Source organism: Callithrix jacchus, chromosome 6 (genome assembly GCF_049354715.1).
Source record: "Callithrix jacchus isolate 240 chromosome 6, calJac240_pri, whole genome shotgun sequence".
NCBI classification, from domain to species: domain Eukaryota; kingdom Metazoa; phylum Chordata; class Mammalia; order Primates; family Cebidae; genus Callithrix; species Callithrix jacchus.
In genome coordinates, this window is record NC_133507.1 from 157,668,646 (window position 1) to 157,691,385 (window position 22,740).

Sequence of the window (22,740 nt, forward strand, 5' to 3'; positions counted from 1 at the left end):
CTTCCTAACCATGAACGTGGAATGTTTCTCCATCTGTTTGTGTCCTCTCTGATTTCGTTGAGCAGTGGTTTGTAGTTTTCCTTGAAGAGGTCCCTTACGTTCCTTGTGAGTTGTATTCCAAGGTATTTTATTCTTTTTGTAGCAATTGTGAATGGCAGTTCGTTCTTGATTTGGCTCTCTTTAAGTCTGTTATTGGTGTAGACGAATGCTTGTGATTTTTGCACATTGATTTTATATCCTGAGACTTTGCTGAAGTTGCTTTTCAGTTTCAGGAGTTTTTGGGCTGAGGCGATGGGGTCTTCTAGGTATACTATCATGTCGTCTGCAAATAGAGACAATTTGGCTTCCACCTTTCCTATTTGAATACCCTTTATTTCTTTTACTTGCCTGATTGCTCTGGCTAGAACTTCCAATACTTTACTGAATAGGAGTGGTGAGAGAGGGCATCCTTGTCTAGTGCCGGATTTCAAAGGGAATGCTTCCATATTTCTTCAGTTGTTGTGGCTGAGCTTCACTTTGTTTGCTTTTCTGTTCATTTCCTAACTTTGCAGCCTTATCTTGATTTTCACAAATGAAGGTGTGTGAGCCCACCTGTTGACTGTGAACGTTTTCAGAGCAGGTACTAAGGGTGGGGCTTGCTAGGTGCTAGAGCTGCACGGGTCCTGCCTCTGAGATCCTTGAGTCTTTCTGTCCCCCAGTCCTCCTTCACCACGCCTCGGGGCCCCAACTACACCACGCCATGGCCCCTCTTCCTTTCACGCCTTTTACTAGGTGGTTCCTGGGTCCAGGACTTCCCTGTAACTGTCACACACGTTTCCCTGAACAGAAACCAGGAGTTGCCTTCCCACTGTGGCTGGCCCTTCACACTCTGGCCCACTTCCTGAGGTGAGGCGGGCCAGCCATGACCGGTGTTCCGACGCTGCCTTCCTCTATAGCGGGGGTGGCCCACTCCACTGTCAGACAGCTCTTTTGACATCACCCAATGGAGAGAGAGAAAAAAATCCAGTGCCCCAGCTCTGCCCTAGACCAATCACATTCAGTTAAGTGAGAATCTCTTCCAAGGGGTGTGGCCATTGGGAGTTGTTTTTTTCTGAAAACAACCCCAGGCAGCTAGACTGAAGGCCACAGACTCAATGAAGTTTTCCTTCCAATTCCTGGAGATCAGGGAGTCTGCACCCTCTTCAGGCCCAGAGTCTGCTCCAGATGAAGCCTTCCTGACTCCTGTAACCATCGCTCAAATGAGATTTCCAGATTGTTCGCCCTCCTGGCCAACCTGTGGACTGTTGTAGCTGCCCAGGCTCCCAGTTAAGCAACGGTGCTGGTTTAAGGTCATGGGTGCAGCCATGGCTGGGGACCTCCTTGGCCTTTGTGGCGTGTGAGTGTGGCCTGCGGTTATGCTGCTGTCTGGATATTCCCGTCACACCATGAGTCCAGAGTGGGCAAAGCCCTCTTACCTTTTTAATGTGTATACCAGGCAGACAGGTTTCCCCTGCCTTGAAATTATACTCATGGGTTTTAGGTGTTCATTCCTAATGCCTTGCTCAGCTCAGGCTGCTATAAGAAAATATTATAAACTAAGTGGCTCATAAACAAAAGAAATGTATTTCTCAGGTTCTGGAGACTGGCAAGTCCTAGATCAATGTCCCCACAGATTTGGGTCTGGTGGGGCTGCTCTCTGCCTCAGAGACCGCATGTTCCAGCAGTGTCTTCACTTGGTGGGAGGGGTGAGGCGGCTCTCCGGGGTCTAATCACAAAGGCACTAATCTCAATCACAAGGGCTCTGCCCTCATGACCGAATCACCCTCTGGGGCCCCACCTCCTAACAACGTCACGCTGGTGATCAGCTTTCAACGTATGAACTTTGAAGCTGGGGGGACACAAAAATTCAGACCATGGCACCTAACAAACGCGTTTCTTACATTTGGCTGCCTGCGTGACTTCATGCTGCTGGAGGGGAGTGTTTATTCATGCCTCTGTCATTTTCCAACTCCCTTGTTTTGAGGCTTGCTGGCTGACCAAATCATGAATAGATTTGATCTGTTAACACAATAAAGAGCTAAGGAAAAAAAAAAGAAAAGAAAAAAAATCCAATGCCCCAGCTGTCCTAGACCAATTATGTTCAATTAAATGAGAATGCCAGAATCTCTTCTTTTCCAAGTTGTGCGGACATTGGGAGTCTCCTTCTAATAGGGAGCACATGGTTCTCATGTGCAGACCGACCTCAGAGCTGAGTCACTGTGGTATCTGCCTTCTCTCCTTGGCCACACCAGCAGCACGCCATGAACCGTGGTTGGTAGCATCCAACTTCCTTTTTTGCAAACTGAGCCATTTCCATAACTCCAGTCTTCTGGGGCTCCTCAAACACCACAATTAGCAGCAGTGACCGTTCAGCTGCCCAGTCTCTGGGTACTGCTAAGATGCTCAACCACACAGAAAGCTTCCTTTAGAGCAGCTAGTTGCTTTCTCATCGGCTTCCTGCTTTCTCTTCATGGCCCAATCAGTTATAAATCACTCAGGACAAAGCAGTTGTTAAGTAAAAATAAACTTATGGAGGTCTCATGATTTGATTTAGGTGATAATAGTCCCCCTTTCTCCAACGAGGTTACATTCCAAGACCCCCAGTGCAGGCCTGAAGCCTTGGATACACCCTACATACCAAACCTTTCATACACTATACCTTTTCCTGTGTGGAAACAGGCAGGTAGTGTATATAGCATGAACACGCTGGACAAAGGGGTGATTCATGTCCGTGGTGGGATGGGACAGTGTGGTGCAAGATTTCATTAACACCGTGAAGAATGGTGCACAGTTCAAAACTGAGGAATTTTCCGTGTGCTATTGATGGTTCACACTTGACTGTGGGTAACTGGAACTGCGAAAAGTGAAATTGAGAATAAGGGAGGGACTAGTGCATATTTTAAAAGCTGGTTTGTGGAAACGGACCATTTTTAGTAAGTTTCCAGCTACTATGTGAACACTCCCTTACGCAGCACAGGTAAACGGGGCATGCAGAAGGTCTCTCAAGTTTCCTACGGACAGTCCATGAGACATACTGAGAGATGCGGACATGCAAATGCAGATGTCTCCAGAAGAGGCTCTGTGGTCAGATGTTTTATCCTCTGTGTTTGTCTTGGTGAAATTAGGAGGGAAGTCCGAGGCAAACCGTGTGTCCGCCTCCTGCCCTCCCCAGATGTTAACTATTGCTGTAATTTCCTGCCTGGCTTAAAGGGAGACTCCAATGCGTGGAGGTTCTGTTGAAACTTTTCTGTTGGCAACTATGTGCACCTGAAGTAGGTTGTTGAGGGACAGCTGACATCTCACGCTGATAGGGCTGCGGAAAAATTCAAATAGGGCTGCAGCTGTTAGATTTTTTGAAACGAGGGTATGCATTTTGGCACACATCTGTTAACGTCCAAGTTCAAATGTCAAAGGGATCACTCGGCAGCTTTTAGATGACCTGCTTCTTCCCTCCGGGTCTACATCCTGGGGTGGGGGAGAGGTCGACGAGCGATTGTGAAGAGGCTGATGAGTTCCTGCTGATCTGAGAGTGAAATAATAATCCCCTTTCTCCAGATTCAGAAGGAAAAATCAACCCAGACACTATAATGGCTGAACACTATATTTAAAAATTAATAGGCGCCAAATAACGTGAGACCCTATGCGATTAAACTTGAACAACAGATGAAGCATCTCCAGTGCTCTGAGCCTGCATTTGGGCCGCGGTGTTCCTTTTCTGCCCATGCCTTCCCATCGGCACTTGGGAATCAGCATTCTTCACAGCTTTTAGGGCTTCAGAGTGCCACTCTCTCCCCCACGAAAAGTACAACAGGTAGGAGGGAATCTACAGTGGAAAGTCTAAAAATGTTTAGCTGTGTCCTCAATGCGTCTGTCCCACGTTTCTTCGATGATGGTATCTGTGTTCATTTTTGTTGGAAAGAGCTTCTTGGTCGTGAGTACGGTAGTAAGAAATAAACCATATTTTTCACACGGGCCATGCAGGCTGCCGGCTGGGTACTGGCTTCCAGCTCTCCAATCCTCAGGGTTGGAATCTACACCATGGCCTTTGAACCCTACCACCAGCTCTCCTGGGACCCGCTCTTGCAGATGGCAGGTGGTGGGACTCCTCAGGCTGCATGACCAAAGGAAACAATACCTTCTGATGAATGAATCTTTCTCTATATAAAGACAAAAGGACACAGAGGACATATATATACACACACACAGACCATATGTATTTTTTATATGTCTCTCTCCTACTGGTTTTGTTTCTCTGGCCCACACTGACCACACTCTCTTCTCAAGCCTTTTTTTCACCACTGCTGTGTCACTTCCCCTGTGGGCCTCTCTCTCTTTAGAGAACCTCCCGAGTGCTTCTATTATATCCTTAGTCCAAACTCCTCATTGTTTTCCACCATAAAATAACTTTTACTGAGACCCCACCAGCTGCAAAATCTGTTCCTGGCATTAAGCTCCATCTTCTTTTGCAACGTGGTCTTTCTTGAGTGGTTCCATGAATACTTTCTTCTCTTCCATGGTCTGGAAGCAGCCAGGGCCAAACTTGGAGGTGGTGTCGATGAACTTGAGGTCAATCTTCTCCAGAGCCTGCCGTTTGGTCTAGCCAGCAAAGGCTGGTGGAGGGTGAGCACAGGTCTTCGCTTCTCGGTTGCCACCACACAGCCCTTCAGCCTGACAAAGTCACTGGTCACTTCACCATAGGGGACAAAGCAACCCAGAGAGTTGCTGCTCCAGTCAGGCAGGTTACGGCCAGTGGACGCATTGTTCTGAATTGGTCTGTCTCCTTGATGAGGTATCCCTGGCTGATCTTACAGATGGATCTTCTTGTTGATCTCAGCGCGGTGATGGTAGCCTTTCTGCCCAGCACGTGCCACAGAGAAGGCCACAAAGGTAGGATGCCATGCCCCAATCCAGGCCACCTTGGGCAAGCCTCAGTGGGTTTTACAGGGCAGCTTATTTGTGTGCCAATAGCTTTGACCCCTTTGTAGTCTTTGCCCTTGGTCACCCCAAAGATGTCAGTCATCTCATTCTGCCCAGACACTTGGTTTACAGGTGCCTGCTGCTGTAGCCTCTCCCAGGCCCAGTCCAGCCTCTTGGACACAGTGCCTCTGCTCACCTGGATCTCCATCAGCGGGGCCTTCCTCTGGTGTGGAGGAAGCAGGTGCATGTGGGTGTGGGCGGTGACGTGGATGACTTGGCAGTGCTTCCTCATGCTGCTGAAGTCCTGCTCCAGCTTTTTCTTGTCATCCTTTCTGCCATTTCTTGCAGCACTGGGTAAAGGCCTTCTTCTTAGATTTATGCCAGTTCTTATAAAAGTGCTTTTTGTGCTCATCACTGATGTGCTTAGCGAAGATGATCTTGACGGTCCAGAGGTCTCCAGGGTTTCCACATAGCCCACAGTGCCCACAGCCACAATGGCGGCGTCTCCACAACGGTCGCAGCCTCCACCACCTCCTTCTTGTTCACCTCGAATCCTAGCCTGCTGACTTCTTGCACGATGTGGGTCACGCCAGCCTTGTATCCCAGGAAGACTGCGAGGTTGACCGGCTTGGAAGGGTCATCCTTAGGGAAGCTCTTCCCCTTCCCATGATGTCTGCTGTGCCCTTCTGAGGCAGGAAGCCGAAGGACCCATGTCTGGGAGCAGAGAACTTCCTGTGAGACATCATGACATCAAATTCTGCTGGTAGAGCCTAATTTTTTTTTTCCTTTTTTAAGACAGAGTCTCCCTCTGTTGCCCAGGCTGGAGTGCAGTGGTGCAGTCATGGCTCACTGCAACCTTGGCTTCCCTTGCTCAGGAGATCCTCCTGCCTTAGCTGCCTGAGTAGCTGGGGCCACAGGCACATGCCATCATGCCTGGAAAATTTTTAAAAAATTGGTTGTAGAGATGGGGGTCTCCCTATCTTCCCCAGGCTGGTCTCGAACTTCTGTATTCAAGTAATCCTGTCATGGCTTCCCAAAGTGCTGAATTATAGGTGTGAGCCAGTGTGCCCAGCCAGTTCTCCTTATGGCAGAGGGACTGAGGGGGAGAAGGAAAACCATCCATTTATCCTTCCAGGAATTCCCAGATGAAAGCCTGTATAGAACCTCATGGTGCTGGATTTCTTCCTGCCTTCCATGCTGTTCCCATCCCCCCGCTGGTTTCACCTCTTTCTCCTGCCCCAGTATGAAGCTGTAATCCAGATTCTCCAACTTCCATTCACACTGATTTTCCTACACTTTATCCATGCCCCATGGATAACTTGAGTTTTCCTGAGTCGGGGTAAATCCTGATCCACACCACCAGTCTTTATCTCTCCTGAGTTTTTCCTGAACTTCCAGCTGTTGAACCATAGACAATGGTTTGACTCAGTATCTCTAAAGCCAGCCCTGGTCCATCTGTCCTCAATCTTCCCTCCATTCCACTCAAGACACCTGGGGTTCACCTCAACTCCTTGGTCTCCTCCTGTTTCTTCCACAGCCCGTCAGCCAGGCCAGTCATCCTTTGTGGTATCTCTTGCATCTTTCGTGATGTCTCTTCCATCTGTTTCATCTTTTTATACCCAGTCCTTTCATCCCAGGGCAGATCTTCATCTGAGCATTTATTCATCTCTTCAAAAGTAATTACTGCATAGCTCTTGAGTCCCAAGAGCTGTCAGAGAAGCCAATCAGAGTTTCGGGTCACTCTAGCTGCTGCAGGGGAATAGGCTGGGGAATGGCAGGAGAGGAGGTGGGGGCATTGGTTGGGAGGCTGGTGCAGTTGCACCCCTGAGAGGCAATGACGCCTCTTGGTCAGATGGTTGCTGTGGAGATGGAGAGATGTGGGCAGACTTGGGCTATGAGTGTAGGCTCCTGAAAGGGTCTCCTGACATTCCATATCCCCCATGAAGCCTCCCCTGCCGCTCTGGTGCCTAAGATCATCACTCTCCTTTGAGTCTGCAGTGCCTCTGTTAGCCCTTTCCCCGTGTAACCAAATACGTCCTTTCTCTAAGCAGTGATATTTGACCTTTTTACAAAAGGGGCCTCTTGAAAACATGAAGAAAGCCAACATACCTTTTCTCCAAGAGAGTGTTTCTTCCCATAAAAGTTTACATACAATTACAGGGTATTTACCTATAGGTCCCTGATCCCTGGGCTAAGGACTCTATTATCTCTATAGCTCACAAGCCATCCTCTCCCTTCTTTACATCCTTTTCTCTCATTGTATTTCAGTGGACGCAGAAGATGCTCCAGACATACACTTATTTCCATGACGGCACCGTTATTCCCAATAACTTCCTTTGGAAATGCATGACATTCCCTTGTCCATTTTTGTAAAGTCATGCAAAATTTGGTTTGAGATGTCTAAAATAACATAAGAATGTGGGCGGCTTAATGGTTCAGTTTGGAGCACTTCTTTGGGCCGAGGGACTGGGGAGGAGGAGCTGTGGTCGGAGTTATGTCTGCTGGCACTGCAGATCAGCAAATGCTTTCAATGTGAACTGTGCCGTATAAAGGGCCAAGGGTCGTTCCGGAAGAATGTAGCACCAAGTCAAATCATTTTGAGGCTGGAGTGAATTTAGAGAAGACTCATTAACGTTCACGATCATGTCGTGACAGGTCAATACCACTTTAAATCGTTCCAAATGGTCTAACATGTGGCTTGAAAAATAACAGAGGAAACAGTTGTAAGGATGATCGCATAGAGCTCTATTCCTGTTACTTCTGCTTCTAAAGCCAATGCGAGGTCCACGTAACTGAGACAGAGGCGATTACTTTGGCGTTGAAACCGCCCTTGCAGGACTGCATTCGGCCTGCAGGAAATGTCCCCCTGGTGCCAGCACTGCCTTCTGTTAAAGTGCTTTCCACAGAGCGTTCCTTAACTGCAATCCACAACAATTTTGAACTTAAAACCGAGGACTCAAAAGAAAGACTGTGGTTTCACCGGTTGAATTTTGAGAGTTCTGTATATATTCTAGGTGCTCATTCTTTGTCAGGTAGTTTACGTTCTCCCCATCGGTAGCTTTCATTTTCATCCTCTTCACTGGGTCTTTCACAGAGCAACAGTTTTTGATTTTGATGAGGCCCAATTTATATATTTTTTCCTTTTATGGATCCTATTTTTGGTGTCCAGTCTAAGACCTCTTTGCCTAGCTCTAGATTCTGAAGATATTTTTCCTATGTTTTAATCTCAAGGATTCATAGTTTTATGGTTAAGTCCATGACCCATTTTGAGCTTATACTTAAGGTCTGAAGTTTACCTAGAGGTTCATTTCCCTGCCTATGAATGAAAGACTAATTTTTTTTTTTTTTTTGAGACAGAGTCTCGCTCTGTTGCCAGGCGCCAGGCTGGAGTGCAGTGGCGCAATATCAGCTCACTGCAACCTCCACCTCCCAGGTTCTAGCAATTCTCCTGCCTCAGCCTCCCCAGTAGCTGGGACTACAGGCGCACAACACCACACCCAGCTAATTTTTGTATTTTTAGTAGAGACGGGGTTTCACCATGTTGGCCAGGATGGTCTCGATCTCTTGACCTGGTAATCCGCCTGCCTCGGCCTCCCAAAGTGCTGGGATTACAAGCTTGAGCCACTGCGCCTGGCCATGAAAGACTAATTTTTAGAACGTCATATTTGAATGTATTTATTGTGCTTCTCTCTCTCTTTTTTTTTTTTTAGTACAGACTGGGTCTCACTGTGTTGCCCAGGCTGGGCGCCAACTCCTGGCCTCAAGTGATCCTCCTGCCTCAGCCTCCCAAAGTGCTGTGATTACAGGTGAGAACCGCTGAGCAGGACTACTGTGCTTTTGTGTTTTCTCCTCCACTAGCTCTAAATGGAAGATGAACATCCCAGACTGCTCTGTTTTCTTCTGCCTTTCAGCATCTTAGTGTGGAGTGGCTCCAGATGGATCCAGATAAGGAACTGAAAATGTTCATATTTTAAACATTAAACTGTTGTGTCAAGTTTCTTGATGAAAAGATCAAATACATACAAGATTACTAGTCACAGATATTTTATTTAAAAATGGTCTTGTGCACAGTTACGGAAATCCACCATGACAATCCTGCTCTTTCTCACTCCACTAGTCCTGCAATAAGTTGGAAATTCACACGGAAGCACTGATTCATTGTGAAATTCAACCGAGACATTCAGCGGTTCTCATGACTTCTTTTTTGCGCTTAAAATACATTTTGTCATATTTATGTTAATTTGTAACTTTCTAATGGACTTGCAAAGCTTTTAGCTCTCTACTTGTGCAGTATTTAGAAAATAGCCTATTTTCCATTTAAAGAGGTTAGTTGAAATAGTTAGATAATCCTATCAGGTTTTAAATATGAGATCTTTTCCAAGTTTTCCAATTATGCATATAGAACTGGCAATCGATAAGTGGTCTTATCAAAATACTCAAGGAACAATCCTGCAGCTGGGCCTGCTGAGGGCTGGGATAAGTCAGCATCCAGATGAGTTACACACACCACTTTCCTCTTTCTCCTCCCTTGCCCTCTAACCATGAGGGATTACAATGCCTTTTGCTATAGGTCAAAATGCCAATTCTCACAAAACTATTTGAATAACTGGTCTCAGGAATGGTTTGAAGTACTCTAGCGTTCATTCCAGAGTAAGACACTTTTTTTTTCTTTTTTGAGAAGGAGTTTCACTGTGTCGCCCAGGCTGGAGTTCAGTGGCACGATCTCAGCTCACTGCAGCCTCTGCCTCCTGCGTTCAAGCAATTCTCCTGCCTCAGCCTCCCCAGTAGCTGGGACTACAGGCACGTGCTGCCATACCCAGCTAATTTTTGTATTTTTTAGTAGAGACGGAGTTTCACCATGTTGGCCAGAATGCTCTTGATCTCCTGACCTTGTGATCCACCTGCTTCGGCCTCCAAAAGCAGAGTAAGACTTTTAAAAGTCTTTGGAAAAGATAAATCTCATCTCTAAGAAGTGTAGCAGCATAACTTAAATATATCAATTTTTACTAGAGTTGGCCATTTCTTCTTTTAATAATCACATTGTCACTATGCAGATCTGCGTTTACCATGAACAATTTCATTTCTGATTCCGAAGGCTTTCCCCCTCCATTTGCAAGCATTTCATAAATGCTGATGTTCTCAAACTTTGCTTTTTGTTCAAAACCGTTCATCGTTAAGTGACTCTTTAATAGCTAGTTAACAAAATACTTTCACCCAACAAAGACCAGATTGTGTAGCTGGTAATTACAGATTTATATGGAACAAGCTTCACTAACAGCGAATTTTTAATTTGCAAGTATAAAACTCCCTCGTGCATATTTAGAGGAAGAGATTCTTAGAATAAAATTGAAAATCTTCCAATTCCCTTTATTCTTAGGCACTTCTTCAAAATTATCATGTAGAATAAGAGTATGATTTTAAAAATTAACTGTATTCAAGGGCCCTTTATTTTTTTCCCTGAACAAGCTAAAACTTCCGGGGTAGAGGCAGAAGAATAGGGCACTAGGTGGTCTCCCAGATAGGGTTCCCTGTAAGCACTCAGATGGAGATGCATGTAGGTGGTCTACTGGGAACACCATGCAGAACGAGGGGAGGGAGGGAAGCAGCCCTCGGCAGAGGGAGAAGCTAACTTGTGATGTGATGGCAAGAGGGCTGCCAGCTGATCCAGCAGGGAGCAACACTGTCAGCTGATCTAGCAGGGAGCAACAGAAGCTGGGCCTTGGAGCTGTCTAGGCAAGGCGAGGGGACTGGGCTTTGAGTATCACGTGAGTATCCTGGGATTGCCGGGCCAAATGGTATTTCTGGTTCTAGGTCCTTGAGGAATCGCCATACTGTCTTCCACAACGGTTGAACTAATTTACACTCGCACCAACAGTGTAAAAGTGTTCCTATTTCTCCATAGCCTTGCTAGCATCTGTTGTCTCCGGACCTTTTAATAATCACCATTCTAACTGGCGTGAGACAGTATCTCCTTGTGGTTTCGATTTGCATTTCTCTAATGACGAGTAATGGTGAGTTGTTTTTCTCACGCTTGTTGGCTGCATAAATGTCTTTAAGGATTCACTCTTCAGAGCTGATTCCAACTGGATTTTGGTCAGCTGTGAAGTAGTACCTGACTGCAACACACTCTACTTCAAACACAGTCATATTTTAGGATGAGGCCATCTTCAAGCCTGAGATCTGTTTCCCATAGAAAGAGTTTATGCTGACAGCACACGGGCCCTGAGAGTGTACCTCTTCTGCAGTCTTCCCCATGAAGACCCCCCAGTTATTGGCAAGCCCGCCCCACCTCCGTTTCCAATCCCACCACATGAGGGAAGGAGGGGCCCAACGTGACACTGTGAACTCTTGATTTCCTTTGGTAACAAATACTTCTGTAAAAATACATCCCGATGTCAATGCTAAATGATAAATTTGAATGAACACATTTTGGTTAAATTAGTCCGATCATTTTGACTCTCCAGTGTTTACTTGGTTTGCTAAGCATTTTCCTTCTCTCTACCCTTGAGGAAAGACAAGTGGGATAATTTATTTTGAGGAAGAAAAAAATCAATCATGTATGTGAGTAAACATGTGTGGTATCTGAATCATTGAAGCCACAACTGATCCTGATTTATAAGTTATAGAAAATGTGGCAATGGATTGTTGATCAATATTTGAAAACTGAAAACCTGTTGGTAGATAACACGGTTTCTCTAGGAAACAAACGGCTGCAATCCCAGCAGGTTTGGAAATATCTCATTGACTCAAAGCAAAAAATCACTAGAAAGAAAATGAAATCAGATTTCTAAAATTCAATACAAATATTTTACCTTATTTTTTTCCTTGGTTCCCTTCTTTTGTTTTTTGGCTCTCTTAGGTTGTTTTTCCTTTTTCTTCTTTTTCTTCTTTTCATTTTTTTCTTCTTCTTGGTTTGCAATGATATCCTCAATAACCTAGAGAAAACCAAAATAATCATAGCATTTTCATAGATCCCTCTCAGGAGGACTGTTTTTCCTGTCTGGAAGGAAGTATTCGTGCTGGTCAGTATCACCTCTCTGCCTGGCCCTGGACCCTGCAGGCTGACCCCTTCTGGGGCATGGCAGGGCTCCTGCCTGCCATCTACCCTCAGCTGGATTCATGAGTGAGAGGCAGCAGCCTCTGTAGATGGAGAGAGAGTCTTGACACTTCTGAGCCCAGTTCCTTCCCTAATTCCACCCACTCCAGCTCTTGAAGGTCCCACAAACTCTAGGGGAGGTTACAGCTTCCTCAACGTCTCACCAACCACTGGATGTGCCAGTCCTGCCCACAACCTGTCAAAATCCAGGAGGAGCGTGCCACTGCTTCCTGCCAGGGCCCAACGGCAACAGCCATTCTTATAATAACTTCCGTTTTCATGACTTGGTTTATTTCACCAGTGATTTAATTTATATCCCCTACAGTGACAAAAGACCTTTTATCCTCCTAAATTGTAAAATATTTCTTAAAAAGTACCTAGTTGATGTAGGATTAGCACCACCAGAGAATTATTATAGATTTGTTACAAACCATATAATCCAGTTCAATACAACGGTGTTCAGTGAGCACTCACTCACTGCCATAGAGAGCTGTGAATTCCAGGAGATAAAAAGGTGACAACGACAGGACTCGCCTTCCTGTTTGGCCCTGGGCGGGGTGGGGAGGTCTGCTCATCATTGGTCATGTGGCCAAGACAAGCTGCATAAGCTCTCTGAGACTCAGTTTCTTCAGCTCTAAAATGAAACCAGCATCTCTGTACACAGCACTGAGGATCCGCCGGCCCTGGTTCTGAGAGCCTCCGTGCCGTGGATCTGAGAGCCTCCGTGCCGTGGATCTGAGAGCCTCCGTGCGTGGATCTGAGAGCCTCCGTGCCGTGGTTCTGAGAGCCTCCGTGCCGTGGTTCTGAGAGCCTCCGTGCTGTGGTTCTGAGAGCCTCTCACAGACAGACTCCTTTGCTGCTACACCAGCCTCATGGGTTTGCTGTTGTTGTCCCATTTTATGGATGAGGGAACTAGAATACTCGAGTGCAGTATCCCGGCAGGGACACACAGCTGGTGAGTAGCTGAGCTGGGATTCTGCAGGCTCAGGATGAATTTCATAATGTAGAGAGAAAGGAAGCAAGGTGCAGAAGGACACACATCAACTTACTTCACTGTGCAAAATGCGCAGAGTGAAACCAACAATCCACACTCCAGTCTCAGGTGCACACACATGTGGTCCAAGTACAAAGGAATGTAAGGGAGCGACGTGCTCCGAATTAAGTACAGCAATTGCCTCTGAAAATGGGGCAATGAAAACAGTTGGGGATGAGGAGACAAGGACTAATATCGTTTTACCCTAGTGTGGAGGAAGGTGAGAGGGGAAGCATGTGCTGTGCACATATTTGGCAATGCAAAAAGGATCTTTTCCCAGCCTGGGCAATGTGGCAAAACCCCATGTCTACAAAACATACAAAAAATTAGCCAGGTGTGGTAGTACACACCTGTAGTCCCAGCAATCTAGGCTGAGATGGGAGGACTGCCTGAGCCTCGAAGTAGAGGCTGCAGTGATCTATGATCCAGCCACTACACTCCAGCCTGGGTGACAGAGTGAGATCCTGCCTCAAAAAATGAAGCAACACAAAACAAACAGACAGACAAAGGCTCACCGTGACTCACAGAATCAAGGTGTGGCTGCCCAGGTCTGCACTGTACTGGAGCACTTGGAGCACGGACCTTGTCGGACCTTAGAAACTGCAAAACTTTCAGAAATGTAAAGGCTTAAAAAAAATAGTCTCATATGTAAAATATGAGCAACTGAAAAAAAGATGAAATCCTTATTGGTAAAGTATATCTTCCACTGTGGCCTTGTCAGTTAAGCCTTTTAAAGTCTTATCGATTAAACGGTTTATTTCATCTCTCTCATTTTATAGTTTATTAAATTTTCCAGTATCACATTTTCATGGTTCACAATTCAAAGATTATGAAGACTAATTATACATACATACAGTGAAAAGTTTCCTCCCCATACTGTTAACTAGCCAAGAAGATCCACTCTCTTTTTATCTTTTATTAAGACATAATGAACAAAAATTTAATATATTTACAGTACACAACACGATGTTTTGATATATGTACACATTGTGGAATGATTAAATCAAGCTAATTAACATGTCCATCACCTTACATACTTAGCATTTTTATTGTGTGATGAGAACATTTACAATCTATTTTCTTAGTAATTAAAAAATCTATGGTGTAGCATTGTTAATTATAGTCACCATGCTGGACAATACATCTCTAGAACTGTTTCCTCTCCTGCCTATTGGGAACTCTGCACCCTTTGACCAACATCTCTCCATTCCCTGATCTTCCCCTCCCATCCCTGGTAATCAGTATTCTACTCTTTGCTTCCATAAGTTAATGAGATCATGCAGTATTTGTCTTTCTGTGCTCGGCTTATTTCACTGAGCATAATGTCCTCCAGGTTCATGCATGCTATCAGAAATGACGGTAATTTCCTTCTTTTTTAAAGCTGAAGAGTGTTCCGTTGCGTACATATAACACATGATGTTTATTCATTCATCCACTGAAGAACGCTGGGGTTGCTTCCGTATCTCGGCTGTCGTGGGTGATGCTGTGATGAACATGAGCACGCAGACATCTCTTTGATGCACTGACTTCAAGTCCTTTGGATACCTACTCAGTAGTGGGATTGCTGGATCATGCGATAGTTCTATTTTTCGTTTTTTGAGGAACTTCCACACTGTTTTAACATAATAGAAGTGTTAATTTACATTCCCACCAACAGCATACGAGGGTCTCCTTTTCTCACAGCCTTGCCAACACTTGTTATCATTTGTCATTTTCATAACAGCCATCCTAACAAGTGTGAGGTAATATCGCATTGTTTAATTTGCATATGTCTGTGGCATTGAGCATTTTTCTGTATACACCCTGTTGACCATTTGTATGTCTTCTTTTTTTTTTTTGAGATGAAGTTTCGCTCTTGTTACCCAGGCTGGAGTGCGATGGCGCGATCTCGGCTCACCGCAACCTCTACCTCCTGGGTTCAGGCAATTCTCCTGCCTCAGCCTCCCGAGTAGCTGGGATTACAGGCACGCGCCACCGTGCCCAGCTAATTTTTTGTGTTTTTAGTAGAGACGGGGTTTCACCATGTTGACCAGGATGGTCTTGATCTCTTGACCTCGTGATCCACCCGCCTCGGCCTTCCAAAGTGCTGGGATTACAGGCATGAGCCACCGCGCCTGGCATTGTATGTCTTCTTTTGAGAAATGTTTATTCACGTCCTTTGCCCAATTTGAAATTAGGTTGCTTTCTTGCTATAGCATCATTTAAATTCTTTATATATTTTGGATAGTAGTGTCTTACCAAATGTATGGTTTGCAAATATCTTCTCCCAATTCATAGGCCGACTCTTTTGTTTCCTTGCTGTGCAGAAGCTTCTTAGTTTGGTACAATCTCATTTATCTATTTTTATTTTTGTTGCCTGTGCTCTTGGGGTCATATACAGAAAAATCACTGCCCAGACCAATGTCATGGAGCTTTCCCATGTTTTATTTCTTTTTTTTTTTTTTAACTGGAGCCACACTAAAATTTGTACTAATAACTTTGTTTTCTTACAGTAGTTTTATAGTTTCTGGTCTTTTGTTAATGGCTTTCATTCATTTTGAGTTGATTTTTGTATATGGTGTGAAATAAGGGTTCAGTTTCCTTGTTCTGCATGTGAATATCCAGTTTTCTCACACCATTTATCAAAGAGAGTTATCCCTCTTCCATTGTGTGTCCTTGACACCTTTGTTGAAAATCAATTTGCTATAGTGTGTGCATTTATTTTTGGGTTCTCTGTTCTGTTCGATGGATCTATATGTCTGTTTTTATGCCAGTATCATGCTGTTTTGCTTTCTGTAGCTTTGTAATATATTTGGAAATCAGGAAGTGTGATGTCTCTAGCTTTGTTCTTTTAGCCCAAGATTTCATTGGATATTTGAGGTGTTTTGTGGTTCCATATAAATTTTAAAATTGCTTTTTCTATTTCTGTGAAAAAGTATCACTGAAATTTTGATAGTGATTACATTGAATCTAGAGATAACTTTGGGTAACATGCACATTTTTACATTAATTCTTACCATTCGTGAGTACAGGATATCTTTCTATTTGTTTGTGTCCTCTTAAAATTATTCCATTGATGTTTTGCAGGTTTCAATATGCAAATCCTTCACTACTTTGATTATATTTATACCTAAATTTTAAAAATTATACCTACATTTAATTTTTAAAAAATTTAATACAGACAGTGTCTCACTATGTTGCCCAGGCTATTCTTGAAAACCTGTGCTAAAGTGATCCTCCCACCTCAGCCTCCCAAAGTGCTGGGGTTACAGGTGTGAGCCACTGAGGCTGGCCTCTGGGGTTTTTCTACATACAAGATCAGGCTGTCAGAAAACAGACAATTTCACTTCTTCTCTTCCTATTTGGATGCCTTCTATTTCTTATTCTTGCCTAATTGCTCTGGCTAGCACTTCTGAACTAGGTTGAATAAAAGTGGCAAGAGTGGGCATCCTTATCTTGTTCCAGATCTTAGAGGAAAAATCCAGATTTTCACTGTTGAGTATGATGTTAGCCATAGGCTTTTCATATATAGTCTTTATTGTTTGAGGTAAGTTCTCTGTGTAATGTGTTGAGTTTTTATCATTAAAGAGTTCTGAATATTGTCAGATACTTCTTCTGCATCTATTGAAATGATCACATAACTTTTATCCCTCATTATGTTAATGTGCTGTGTTACACTGACTGATTTGGATAGGTTGAAACACTGTTGTGTCCTGAGGATAAATCCTGGTAGATCATGGTCAATGATCCTTTTAAAGTGCTCTTGAATTTGGTCTGCTAGTATTTTGTTGAGGATTTCTGCACCTGTGTTCATCATAAATATTGGCTTATAATTTTCTTTTATTTCAATAGCTTGTCTGGCTTTGGTATCAGGTTTATGCTGGCCTCATAAATGAATCTGGAAGTATTTCTTTCTCTTCAATTTTTGGGAAAAAATTTAAGAAGCACTGATATTAGTTCTTTCCACGTTTAGTAGAATTCACACAAGAAGCCATCTGTTCCTGGGATTTTTGTGGGAAGGATTTTGATTACAGATTCAATTTCTCTACTCATTATGATTTTCTATTTCTTCATAATTAGTCCTGTTGTATGTTTATAGGAATTTATCTATTTCTTCTAGGCTAATAAATTTGTTGTTATACAATTATTCACAGTGGTCTCATGTATCATTTTGTATTTTAATGGTATCCTCTTTCATTTTATACATTTTTAAATTTTTTATTTTCTTTTGAGACGGAGTTTCACTCTTGTTACCCAGGCTAGAGTGCAATGGCGCGATCTCAGCTCACCGCAACCTCCGCCTCCTGGGATCAGGCAATTCTCCTGCCTCAGCCTCCCGAGTAGCTGGGATCACAGGCACGTGCCACCATGCCCAGCTAATTTTTTGTATTTTTAGTAGAGACGGGGTTTCACCATGTTGACCAGGATGGTCTCGATCTCTTGACCTCGTGATCCACCTGCCTCGGCCTCCCAAAGTGCTGGGATGACAGGCTTGAGAAACCACTCCCGGCCCCTCTTTCATTTTTAATTTTATTTGTCTGACTCTTCTTTCCTAGTCTAGTTAACAGTCTGTCAACTTTGTTTATCCTTCAAAAAACCAACATTTAGTTTACCTTTTTAATTTTTTTTGAGGCTCTAATTCATTTATTTTTGTTCTAATCTTTACTTCCTTCCTCTACTAATTTTGTACTTATTAGTAGTTGGTTTTTCTTTTTCTGGTTCCTTGAGGTATAATGATAGGTTGTTTGAGATCTTTATTCTTTTTCGTGGAGGCATTTATGGCTATAAACTTTCCTCTTAGTACGGCTGTTGTTGCATTTCATAGGATTTAGTATATTGAGTTTCCTTTTTTTTTTTAGATTTGAAAAAGGAAACTTTTTTTTATTGCATTTTAGGTTTTGGGGTACATGTGAAGAACATGCAAGATTGTTGCATAGGTACACACGTGGCAGTGTGATTTGCTGCCTTCCTCACCTTCACCCACATCTGGCATTTCTCCCCATGCTATCTCTCCCCAACTCCCCACCCCCTGTTGTCCTCTCCTATTCCCCCCAACAGACCCCAGTGTGTAGTGCTCCCCTCCCTGTGTCCATGTGTTCTCATTGTTCAACACCCACCTATGAGTGACAAAATGCGGTATTTCATTTTCTGTTCTTGTGTCAGTTTGCTGAGAATGATGGTCTCCAGGTTCATCCATGTCCCTACAAAAGACATGAACTCATCATTTTTGATGGCTGCATAATATTCCATGGTGTATATGTGCCACGTTTTCCCTGTCCAGTCTATCATCGATGGGCATTTGGATTGATTCCAGGTCTTTGCTATTGTAAACAGTGCTGCAATGAACATTCGTGTGCATGTGTCCTTATAGTAGAACGATTTATAATCCTTTGGATATAGACCCAGTAATAGGATTGCTGGGTCAAATGGAATTTCTATTTCTAGGTCCTTGAGGAATGGCCACACTGTCTTCCACAATGGTTGAACTAATTTACATTCCCACCAGCAGTGTAAAAGTGTTCCTATTTTTCCACATCCTCTCTAGCATCTGTTGTCTCCAGATTTTTAATGATCACCATTCTAACTGGCGTGAGATGGTATCTCAATGTGGTTTTGATTTGCATCTCTCTAATAACCAGTGACGATGAGCATTTTTTCATATGTTTGTTGGCCTCATGTATGTCTTCTTTTGCAAAGTGTCTGTTCATATCCTTTGCCCACTTTTGAATGGGCTTGTTTTTTTCTTGTAAATCTGTTTGATTTCTTTGTAAATTCTGGATATCAGCCCTTTGTCAAATAGGTGCAAAAATGTTTTCCCATTCTGTTGGTTGCCGATTCACTCTACTGACTGTTTCTTTTGCTGTGCAGAAGCTGTGGAGTTTGATTAGGTCCCATTTGTGTATTTTGGCTTTTGTTGCCAATGCTTTTGGTGTTCTGGTCATGAAGTCCTTGCCTACTCCTATGTCCTGAATGGTTTTACCTAGATTTTCTTCTAGGATTTTTATGATATTAGGTCTTATGTTTAAGTCCTTTTTTGTTTGTTTGTTTTTGAGACGGAGTTTCGCTCATCACCCAGGCTGGAGTGCAATGGCGCGATCTCGGCTCACCGCAACCTCCACCTCCTGGGTTCAGGCAATTCTCCTGCCTCAGCCTCCTGAGTAGCTGGGACTACAGGCATGCACAACCATGCCCAGCTAATTTTTGTATTTTTAGTAGAGATGGGGTTTCACCATGTTGACCAGAATGGTCTTGATCTCTTGATCTCGTGATCCACCCGCCTTGGCCTCCCAAAGTGCTGTAATTATAGGCGTGAGCCACCATGCCCGACCATGTTTAAGTCTTTAATCCATCTGGAGTTAATTTTAGTGTAAGGTGTCAGGAAGGGGTCCAGTTTCTGCTTTCTGCACATAGCTAGCCAGTTTTCCCAACACCATTTATTAAACAGGGAATCCTTTCCCCATTGCTTGTTTTTGTCAGGTTTGTCAAAGATCAGATGTTTGTAAATGTGTTGTTGCCTCTGATGCCTCTGTTCTGTTCCATTGGTCTATATCTCTGTTTTGGTACCAGTACCATGCTGTTTTGATTACTGTAGCCTTGTAGTATAGTTTGAAGTCTGGTAGTGTGATGCCTCCTGCTGTGTTCTTTTTGCTAAGAATTGACTTGGCTATGCGGGCTCTCTTTTGGTTCCATATGAAGTTCAAGGTGGTTTCTTCCAGTTCTGTGAAGAAGGTCAGTGGTAGCTTGATGGGGATAGCATTGAGTCTGTAAGTTACTTTGGGCTGTATGGCTATTTTCATGATATTGATTCTTCCTAACCATGAACATGGAATATTTCTCCATCTGTTTGTGTCCTCTCTTATTTTGTTGAGCAGTGGTTTGTAGTTTTCCTTGACGAGGTCCTTTACATTCCTTGTTAGTTGTATTCCTAGGTATTTTATTCTCTTTGTAGCAACTGTGAATGGTAGTTCATTCTTGATTTGGCTCTCTTTCAGTCTGTTATTGGTGTATAGAAATGCTTGTGATTTTTGCACATTGATTTTGTATCTTGAGACTTTGCTGAAGTTGCTTATCAGTTTCAGGAGATTTTGCTGGGACACATTTAAAGCAGTCTCTAGAGGAAAATATATAGCAATAAGTGCACACATGAGAAGCAAGGAGAGATTCAAAATTGACACCCTATGGTCAAAATTGAAAGAGCTAGAGGAGCAAGATCAAAAAAACTCAAAACCTAGCAGAAGACAAGAAATAACTAAGATCAGAGCAGAACTGAAGGAGATAGAGGCACAAAAATCCCTTCAAAAAATCAATAAATCCAAGAGCTGGTTTTTTGAAAAGATCAACAAAATAGACAGACCACTAGCCAGACTGATAAAATAGAAAAGATAGAATAACCAAATAGATGCAATAAAAAAAGATAAAGGGGATATCACTACAGATTCCACAGAAATTCAAACCATCATCAGAGATTATTACAAACAACTCTATGCACATAAACTAGTAAACCTGGAAGAAATGGGTAAATTCCTGGACACTTGCCTCCTCCCAAGCTTAAACCAGAAAGAAGTCAAAACCCTGAATAGACCAATAATAAGATCTGAAGTTGAGGCAGCAATTAAGAGCCTACCACAAAAAAAAAGCCCAGGTCCAGATGGGTTCACAGCCGCATTCTACCAGACACACAAAAAGGAGCTGGTACCACTCCTTCTGAAACTATTCCAAATAATCCAAAAAGAGGGAATCCTTCCCAAATCATTTTATGAGACCAACATCATCCTGATACCAAAACCCAGCAGAGACTCAACAAGAAAAGAAAACTTCAGGCCAATATCCATGATGAATATAGACGCAGAAATCTTCAGTAAAATACTGGCAAGACAATTGCAACAGCAAATCCAAAAGCTTAACCACTATGATCAAGTAGGATTCATCCTGGGGATGGAAGGCTGGTTCAACACACACAAGTCTATAAACGTAATTCGCCACATAAATGGAACCAAAGACAAAAACCACATGATTATCTCAAATGACACAGAGAAGGCCTTTGACAAAATTCAACAGCCCTTTATGCTAAAAACCTTCAATAAACTAGGTATTGATGGAAAATATCTCAAAATAATAAAAGCTATTTATGACAAACCACCAGCCAATATCATGCTGAATGGGCAAAAACTGGAAGCATTCCCTTTGAAATCTGGCACTAGACAAGGATGCCCTCTCTCACCACTCCTATTCAATATAGTACTGGAAGTTCTAGCCAGAGCAATCAGGCAAGAAAAAGAAATAAAGGGTATTCAAATAGGAAAGGAGGAAGCCAAATTGTCTCTATTTTCAGATGACATGATTGTGTTTCCAATTTTATTAGTTTCAAAACATTTTAAAATTTGCCTTTAAATTTCTTCTTTGATCCATTGGTTGTTTAGGAGCATGTTTTTAATTTCTACCTATTTGCAAAATTTCAAAGATTTTTCCTTTTATTGATTTCTGGGTTCACACCATTGCAGTCTGAAAAGATATACTTGATATGATTTTCATCCTTTTAAATTTGTTTAAGGCTTGTTTTGTGGCTGAATATATGACTCCTCCTGGGGAATGTTCTATGTGCATTTGAAAGCAATGTATATTCCGCTGCCATTGAATCAAATGTTCTGTATATGTGTATTAGGTCCATTTGGTCTGAAATGTAGTTCAAATTCATTGTTTCCTTATTGATTTTACATTTGAATGATCTGTTCATTGTTGGAAGTGAGGTATTAAAATTCCCTCCTATTATTGTATTGTAATCTATCTCTCCCTTCAGATCTATTATTTGTTTTTCATATTTATGTGATCTGATGTTTGGTACATACATTTGCAACTGTTAATCTCCTATTGATGAACGATCCCTTTAGAATGATATAATGATCTTCCCTGCCCTTTTTTACAGTTTTTGACTTAAAGTATATTTTGTCAGATATAATTATAGCTACCCCTGCTTTCTTTTGGATTCAACTTACATGGAATATCTTCTTCTATCTCTTCACCTTCATTTTATGTGTGTCCTTAAAGGTAAAGTGAATCTCTTGTATACAGCAAATAGTTGGGTAATTTTTTAAAGATCCATTCATCCACTCTATGTCTTTTGATTAGAGAATTTAATTCATTTACACTTAAAATAATTATTGGCAGGAAGAACTTATTGCTGCCACTTTGTTAATTACTTTCTAATTGTCTTGTAGATACCTTTTTTCATTTTGTTCTGTTATTATTTTCCTGATTGCATCAGTTTATTTGCATTGTCTTGTAATTTGCTGAGGTTCTTCAGAATACTTATTTTGATTCTTTGTCATGTAATTCACGGATCTCCAACTCCTTAGGGTCAGTTACTGAAAGTTTATTGTGGTGTCATGTTTCCCTGATTCTTCATGTAGTCTATGAATGACTCTACGCATATCAATAAGTAGTCACCCCTTCCAGACTTTATGGACTGGCTCTGGAAGAAAAGACTTTCACCTGTGGACAACAGGGTGGAAGGACAGTGGGATGCTGGGGGCACCATAGCAATAGGCCTAGTGGTATAAGGTACCAAGTGTGGGGGCATGTGGTGGCTCCAAATCTGGGGGAGCATTGAGTCTTGCCATCTCAGGCAGCTGGAGTCTGTGATGTTGGCACCTGCATAGTTTTTGTGGCTGGGGCCAGCTGCAGGTGCACATGTGGCAGT

At 43.0% G+C, this 22,740-nt stretch overlaps 1 protein-coding gene and 1 pseudogene across 3 annotated transcripts in view; both read right to left on the bottom strand.

Moving 5' to 3' along the window:
• The window catches only part of DRC11 (dynein regulatory complex subunit 11), a 192,273-nt gene that overhangs the window by 85,992 nt on the left and 83,541 nt on the right, over positions 1-22,740 (bottom strand). For all 3 annotated transcript variants that reach the window (XM_054258074.2, XM_008999752.5, XM_054258075.2), the window contains exon 8: positions 11,748-11,870. In XM_054258074.2, the coding sequence (XP_054114049.1) occupies positions 11,748-11,870 (123 nt within the window). The remainder of the gene's footprint in view (positions 1-11,747; positions 11,871-22,740) is intronic.
• Positions 4,330-5,818, bottom strand: LOC144576733 (large ribosomal subunit protein uL3 pseudogene; annotated as a pseudogene).